Source organism: Mchenga conophoros, linkage group LG23, assembly GCF_057382185.1.
Source record: "Mchenga conophoros isolate Kocher_MC1m ecotype Shallow Benthic linkage group LG23, M_conophoros_male_GT1.1, whole genome shotgun sequence".
Classification (NCBI taxonomy): Eukaryota; Metazoa; Chordata; class Actinopteri; order Cichliformes; family Cichlidae; genus Mchenga; species Mchenga conophoros.
Genome location: NC_140547.1, coordinates 43,521,918 through 43,530,484, shown reverse-complemented (window position 1 = coordinate 43,530,484; position 8,567 = coordinate 43,521,918). Strand labels below are relative to the sequence as shown.

Below are 8,567 nucleotides of genomic sequence, written 5' to 3'. Positions count from 1 at the left end.
GGGGTGTCTGTAGCTCAGGTAGAGCAGGAAACCTACTAATCAGAAAGTTGCTGGTTCAATGCCCCTCTGCTCTAGCCTGCATGCCAAATATCCTTGGGCAAGATGCAAACCCCAAGTTGCTCTCCGATGCATCCATCGGGAGGATGAATGCGTATTAATGTTAGATAGAAAGCACTTACAGAGAAAAAGCATAGAAAAAAGTGAGTGCATGAATGAGGCAAGTTGTAGAGAGTAGAAAGGTTTTATACAAGAACCAGTTCATTTACCGTTATATTTTAGTTTCATTTTCAGTTCTGTACTTTTTACATGTAATATTGATTCATTAGATTGACTACATGTATTAGACCTAACTTGCTGACAGCAAATTTAAACGACCGTAATAATTTATTTTCAGCGTCTGAAATATTTATTTAGTTTGTTTTTTGTTTTCTTTTTGGCTCCTGATATTAGTCAACTACTATTTGTCAATGTTGAACTAATAATGAATCTAAGAACAGCTATTTGTCACGGTTGTCCAGCGTCAACCGTGGGGATGTGAGGAAGGAGGAGCCAGGCACGGAGCTCTGAATGCAAGCAGTGCGTTTATTTACAGTGAATGGAAAATAACAATAAATCCGCAGTGCGTTCCCGACTCCCGTGAAATGTCCTCTTCCCAGTGCTAGTGTTCCTTGTCTCCGCTCCTCAGTGTCTGAGCACCCCGTGCTCGCTGCCCTCTCGTCTCCACGCTTCTCCTGGGGAGATAACAAACAGGCAGCCGTAAGACACATACAATGCGGCAGACTATCCGTACTGACTGGCCGAGAGACTAACGTGAAGTCACGCAATGATCCAGCGTCAGAGAGAGCGCCACCGCATTCTTAAGTAGCTCCTCCGACAAGGCTTGATCAGCTGTGTGATGGTCTTCAGGTGTGGCCAACCACCTGGCAGGGCCACACCCACCAGGCCTGAAGGTGCCTGTAAACAGGTGCTCTCAGAAACGCCGGCATCCACACACACACACACACACACACACACACACACACACACACACACACACACACACACACACACACACACACACACACACACACACACACACACACACAGATATACCTGCAAGCAGGGAGAAGGAGGGACAGCACACCAAAAACACACATGTCCATAACTGCTGGGTCGTTTAGACTCCTGAGCTGTGCACGAGGGGTCGACCACCCACTGGAAGGCCGGGCACTTGTTTTCAACCGTAATATACCTGATGTGCTCAGGTAACCTGTAGCGCCATGAAACCACTGTCACACCAGGGCGCATAAAAAATGATGCTTTAAGAGACTGATGGGATCGGGCAGCAGGGAAAACATCCACAAAATGCTACTTTCAGTTTTTAAGTAGAGTCATTACATGCTTGTTAAAAGCAAACTCTCATATAGTTTTTAATGTGCTTCTTTCATTACAATGACTAGATAAAGAATGTGGCACTGTCTCTATTTAACACTGGCTACCCCAAAATGTTTCCAAACCTTCAACCGTAACTTTCAATGAGAGATTTTTAGATACGGTTATTGAAGCTGTGGGGTTAATTTTTTAAGTAACACGAGACGAGAGGCAGCAGCATACACACAGAGCATCAGTGATAGAAAGCTAGGCTAACATAGGGTAGCTACCTGTTCAAGGAGAAACATGTATAGGCCCATCTCAAGTGCCAGTGAACATCTAAATGATTCAGGGAAGACTTTGGAGAAAGTGCTGTGGGGAGATGAAACGAAATTATGTGGCTTTAACTGACCTTTTGAAATAGGAGTGTGATGCAAAAAATAGCATCCCTGCAGTCAAGCAGAGAGATGGAAACATTATGATGTGGGCTACAGGACGACTTAGTCGGGGTTCCAAGCAGTCAGGAAATGTGACATCGTCAGACTGCAGGCCACGGATTGGCTTGTCAGTCGCGGCACTCAATGAGTCATGAGACGGTGTCTTTCACTAAAATCAAAACTGCAGTTTTTTTAAAACCCTGCAACAAGGCAAATAGCTGCACAACACCGTGGTTTCCAAGTGTGACAAAAAGCCACAGATACATCATCGCTGCGACGTCTTCCTTTGTTGTGGCATTCGTGTTGCTCATAAATGACAACATGGACATCGGGCCGCACTCAGACGAGGACCCGGTGCATCGTCTGTCTCATCTCAGCCAGTTTACTTACAAACTCTTTAAGTTTGAATTTTAAAGCCAACAATGTGCACAGGGCAGTGATATTTCAAATGAAGGTAAACTATTCCAATCTCTGCAGCCCCAATTGTGTATCACACACACACTAAGTTCTCCTCCTGCCTTCAGCCCAACCGTTGAGCGCGATGACAAATAGAGCCGCAGAATTTTGCTGCTGTGTAATTAAATTGAGACGTGGGGTCAAAATTCCCACCTAGATTGAGTGAGATGAAATAGAAATCGGCTCTCCTCTAACTGACTTTATAGAAATAATTACATCAGCTGCATTTATAACTGTTATTAAATAACAGCAGCACACGAGAACTAAAGTGTAATCCCAGCACATTTCGCTTCGCTTGCACTGATTCTTTAGAGATGACGACCGTGGTGGGTAATTAAGGGCAAACAATATACAAGTGGCGTGAAAAATGGAGGCTGCATTACCTTTCCAAAGCTTCCTTTCCCGATGGCCCGCAGTATCTGGAAGTGGTCAAAGTTTACTGTGGAGAAAATGAGAAGCAGTTAGTGAGAACGTGTCAGTTTGAGCTGAGCTATAAAACAGGGAACATGACATGTACAGCACTGTGCAAAAGTCTTGAGCCATCCCTCATTTGCTTCCAGGGATCCGGACTTCCCTGTAATCTTTAAAGTGGTATTAAGGAATAGCTCTCCAGGCTTTTTAAAGTGTTTCTGATTTTTAATCCAGGGCTTGTATTTGACCACTTTTTGTCTGTTAAGACCCTTCACACTAATCTCTGAAACATTCAAACATAAACAGACACCTAAGTCACGGAAAGGACCAGAAAACTTAACAAAGAACCAATTTTAAATTGTATCTGTACACATTTACTTGCAGCCTATTGCAAAAAAACAAAAGCCCACATCATTTGTTCTCACTTCTTTAGTTGAAGAATGCAGTTAATAACACCGTTAACACAGACTGACCTGGCAAAACACGAAAAAATAAGGGGGTGGTTCAAGACTTTTGCTCGGTACTGTATGACAAATGCAAATGTGCACTTCACAATGTATCGCTGCACTTCGGCAGTACTGTGCAGATTAAATGTTTTTTCCTTCCCGATGCATGTGAAAGGTTAAGACTTACATCTCCAAATGTACTGGAACTGATTTGAACCAGAGGACTCAGCCACACTGTTACTATGTACTGCATAAACACGTTTACCGATGAAGGTAAATCAGACGCTGTCCTGACTGTGTGGCTAAATTTTGTGCTGAAAGCATCAAATCAATTGAATATGATTAACTTGCTATGAGAGGTTTTTACTCCAAGTGTGACTTTTTCTGGCTTCATACACCTTTCAGGGTCAAATTCAAGCACTTTGTAAGCACGTTTAATGTCCATTTTCAACATTTTCCAGCACATTGCCATAAAAAGGATGCATATTTCACTTCGCATCACCTGAGTAAGACCACGTGAAAGGCCAAATGAATAAGTCTTCTCATCAGATATTGATGCTTCTTTCTTATGTGACACAAAAAACAGGAGGAGACAGATCTTTGCTTGTGTTGTTTTTTAAGTTCATTCATTCAAAACTAACTGTAAGACGCTTAACTACATTGCAGTCTGTGTTATTGTTGTAGACCTAATTATCACCTTTAAAGTGTTTGTGCTAATAACATCATGTAGAGTAAGACAGGCATAGAGAACAGCACTGACTGGGAGAGGCTTTGAACACATGACATACTCAGATCAATTCAACACTTTAGACTTTAAAAATGCACAAGCGTCTTTCAAAAACCCATTTATTTAATCTATCATCATTGATATTATTATGTACAGTTAGAATGTACTGTTCATCTCCCTTAAATAAACAGGCAGCCTTAAAGTGTGAAATAGTCACTTGTCTACTGTCTCAGTGGCTGATAGTGCCCCACAGGCCTCAATGTCAGCTCGAAGCCATTATGTTTCAATTGTTTAATGAGAAACAGATTTTGAATGAAAGCCAGGAAACTTCGCTAGCACAAAAAAGTGCCTATTCTTTCTTCCCATATGGTTCAGTCATATTACCGTCATTTCCCCCTAAGCTGTTCCCAAAGACACCAGGTTAATACTTGAAAAGGCTGCAGCGATACACAAAAATATCATCAATATTCTGTTTACTTGGTGACAACGTCGCTTTTAGCCTTCAATCAGAAAGCCTGACGTTGGCTAGTTAAGCATCGGGCTAACGTTTAACGCTTTCACTTGAGGGAAGTAACTCGTATTACTGCTACTGCTGTGTAATCTTGGTTCAATTCACAGCATATTCTACAAGTTACCCTGCAATAACTAACTGTTAGAATGGCGTCACCGTATTGTATCGCACTGAGTGCACTTCAATCCTTTGTCCCGCGAGTTTGCTAGCTAGCAAAATAATAATACCAATTTTAAACAAATAACATGTGTAACGTACACACTCGAGAAAATTATTTACTAGTACTTACGCAAACTCCCCCGTTGTGAAAACGTACAAATCCTTCTTGTATTTTTCGTTTTCCAGCAAACACTCATTAAAACGGCCTCCAGGCACATTAGCGCACTCACCCCCGACTGATCAGGGAGGGGGTGGGGGGTCACACACTGAAACAGACTAACGTGCAGAGGTACAGCCCAGGCAGAGAAATGTTGCTTTTAGACTTTGCGACTCGTTTTATTTCTCTATCTGATAAGAAAACTATTCAATCAGATAGTTCTTTGTGGTGAATGAAATACGGTTACAGTTTCAAGAAGTTTTAAGCACCAAATCCGAAATCCAAGCACTGCAATATTAAAATCCAATTCAGTTTCTTGTTTGCTCCGAAATCTACGACATGACTATATACAGAAAAGCTTGACGTGGTATGCAAAAAAAAATTCCGAAGACAATACAAATACAAATACATGAACAAAAAATGTTTTAACTGTCAGTTATGTCATTTTAAAATTTTCCAAAACTAACATTTTCTTTGATTGACTGATATTAAATTGATTAGGGTCAAGTTTACTGTGAACAATATTACACAAGCAAGCACGTGTGCGCATGCGCACATATTAGAATCCCTTCGATCGCTTCTCATATGTGCGCATGCACACATATTAGAATCGCTTCGATCGCTTCTCATATGTGCGCATGCGCACATATTAGAATCGCTTCGATCGCTTGTGACGTGATAACTTTGCTTTGATCCTTTCTGACGTCATAACTTTGCTTTGATCCAAAACCTATAAATAGAAGCGCTCACCTGTTACTTTATGCTTAACGGACGTTGACCTGCAGCAACTAAAACCCTTTTGAGAAGCTTTGAGAGCAATTTACGAGAGAAACCAAAACAAGTTCAGTTTTGTTTCTCACCAATTCACAGCGCAAACTTTACACCATGTCAGCCAACCCATCCTTCGGCTCAGATGAGCTTGGAATATCTAAAGGGACCATTTTGGGAGATCACCACATGGTGGAGGCTTTCCTTGGAGAAGGAAGCTTTGGTGTTGTAACCAGATGTCGCGATACAAAAAACAACAAAACTGTTGCTGTTAAAGTCAACAAGAGCGACCCTGAAATTCTGCTCCAGGCAAAACTGGAAATTTTCATCCTGGAGCAGCTACGACGCTTGGATCCAGACAGGTGCAACATTGTCGAATGGAACGGCTATTTCCTCGATGGAGAGCGCATTTGCCTGAATTTTGAACTCCTCGACCAAAGCCTGTCAGACTACATAGGGGACCGGAATAACCGAGGTCTCCCAATGAGAGAAATCAGGCCAATTTTGCATCAGCTTGCAAATGCTCTATTCCACCTGGGTTCTGTGGGAATAGTGCATGCTGACCTCAAACCTGTCAACATCATGGTTGTGAACCGCAGTGAGTCTCAAGTCAGAGTCAAACTCATAGACTTTGGCATCGCATGTAACACCTCTGCAGTGATTCCTGGTGACTGTGTGGGGACAATTGGTTATTGTGCACCTGAGATTATGCTTGGCACTCCATATGATGAAGCAATTGACATGTGGTCTCTAGGGCTGGTAGCTGTGGAGCTTGCTACAGGGGTGCCTCTCTATCCTGGGGAAGACGATTATGACGTTTTGAAATTCATAATTGAAACCCAGGGTCAGCTACCAGATCATCTCCTAGAGTCTGGCTTGTACACTGACAGCTATTTCATCGAGGATAACCACAAGGAACAGCGCTGGACATTTAAGACCCCAGAACAATTTCAATACGAGACAGATTATCGATCCAAGGAAACTCGATCGATAAAACTTAAGTGTCTCGATGACCTCGAACAACTGCTGAAAGTTAGGCGAGGACCGGAAAATGGCCAAACATTATTTGTAAGGCTAATCAAAGAAATGTTGGCCTTGGATGCAAATCAGCGCATAACACCCTCGGAGGTTCTGAAGCATCCCTTTTTCCACCCTGGCCTCTCAAGGAGAACCCCCTGCACTGACATGAATAGTACAGGGGGAGAACTCCTTGTGCTCTCTCAGCAGCCTTCAAGCTGGAAAAGTCATGGATTGCAAAAATTCAGCTGCAGTTTCCAAAACTCAGTTGAATTTCCTCAAAAAGGAGACATCAACACCTCAGCCAACCCATCTGCCTCTGAAGATGATCTTCAAATAACGGAAGGGACCATTTTAGGAGATCACCACGTGGTAGAGGCTTTCCTTGGAGAAGGAGGCTTTGGTTTGGTAACCAGATGTCGCGATACAAAAAACAACAAAACCGTTGCTATTAAAGTCAACAAGAGCGACCCTGAAATTCTGCTCCAGGCAAAACTGGAAATTTTCATCCTGGAGCAGCTACGACGCTTGGATCCAGACAGGTGCAACATTGTGGAATGGAACGACTATTTCCTCGATGGACAGCGCATTTGCTTGAATTTCGAATTGCTTGACCAAAGCCTGTGGGACTACATTGGGGACCGGAATAACCGAGGTCTCCCAATGAGAGAACTCAGGCCAATTTTGCATCAGCTCGCAAATGCTCTGTTCCACCTGGGTTCTGTGGGAATAGTGCATGCTGACCTCAAACCTGGAAACATCATGGTGCTGAACCACAGTGAGTCTCCCGTCAAAGTCAAACTCATAGACTTTGGCCTCGCATGTCCTGCTTCTGCAGTGATTCCTGGTGACCGTGTGGGGACAATTGGTTATTGTGCACCTGAGGTTATGCTTGGCATTCCATACGACGAAGCAATCGACATGTGGTCTCTGGGGCTGGTAGCTGTGGAGCTTGCTACAGGGGTGCCTCTCTATCCTGGGGAAGACGATTATGATGTTTTAAAATTCATAATTGAAACCCAGGGTCAGCTACCAGATCATCTCCTAGAGTCTGGCTTGTACACTGACTGCTACTTCATCGAGGATAACTACAACAAACAGCGCTGGACATTTAAGACCCAAGAACAATTTCAATACGAGACACATTATCGATCAAAGGAAACTCGATATATAAAACTTAAGTGTCTCGATGACCTCGAAAAACTGCTGAAAGTTAGGCGAGGACCGGAAAATGGCCAAACATTATTTGTAAGGCTAATCAAAGAAATGTTGGCCTTGGATGCAAATCTGCGCATAACACCCTCGGAGGTTCTGAAGCATCCCTTTTTCCACCCTGGCCTCTCAAGGAGAACCCCCTGCACTGACATGAATAGTACAGGGGGACAAAACCTTGTGTTCTCTCAGCAGCAATCATCGTTTGGGTGGCCAGAATTCTAGGGGAGCTAGAAATTCTTGTGGAAAAAAAGCCCAAAACAATAACATCAACAAAAACAACCAATGAATGTGGTCTTAAACTTGGGCACAATTTGGCTTGAAATCCATCAACTAATCTCTCAATATTCAAAGCGGAGCAGCAGACAACTTACCATCACATCAGTCCTTCAATCAGACCTACAACAAACGTCTTCAGTCTCTCACCCCAACCGGTCGCAGCAGATGGCCGCCCCGACCTGAGCCTGGTTCTGCCGGAGGTTTCTTCCTGTAAAAAGGGAGTTTTTCCTTCCCACTGTCGCCAAAGTGCTTGCTCATAGGGGGTCATATGATTGTTGGGTTCTCTGTATGTATTATTGTAGGGTCTACCTTACAATAATACATACAGCCTTGAAGTGACTGGTGATGTGATTTGCTGCTGAATGAATTCGGAACTAATTGGAAATCTGGATATTAATTAAATAAACCTGCTTTGAGCATCAATTAATTGTTGTTTGAAATTCTTTATAAATATATAAATATAGTGCCACTCTTCTACTGTTTAAATTGCAACTGTTTAAAACTGACTAATTTATTCATACACTTGAGCATAAACACACGCACAGTAAATGGCCTGTACTTGTACAGCGCTTTACTTAGTCCCCAAGGACCCCAAAGAGCTTTACACTACATTCAGTCATTCACACATTCACACACT

At 42.8% G+C, this 8,567-nt stretch overlaps 1 protein-coding gene and 1 long non-coding RNA gene across 2 annotated transcripts; one reads left to right on the top strand and one right to left on the bottom strand.

Moving 5' to 3' along the window:
* Window positions 1-562: 562 nt before the first annotated feature.
* On the bottom strand, window positions 563-2,724 carry LOC146548019 (uncharacterized). The gene is made up of 2 exons (XR_014890727.1): window positions 2,627-2,724; window positions 563-731 (listed from the first exon to the last, which is right to left on the bottom strand). It is a non-coding gene; the product is annotated as an uncharacterized LOC146548019 (long non-coding RNA).
* A 2,741-nt stretch (window positions 2,725-5,465) lies between these two features.
* On the top strand, window positions 5,466-8,299 carry LOC146548018 (uncharacterized). The gene has a single exon (XM_085264825.1). The coding sequence runs from the start codon at window positions 5,540-5,542 to the stop codon at window positions 7,874-7,876; it is 2,337 nt and encodes a 778-aa protein (XP_085120951.1). The 5' UTR covers window positions 5,466-5,539; the 3' UTR covers window positions 7,877-8,299.
* Window positions 8,300-8,567: the final 268 nt, after the last annotated feature.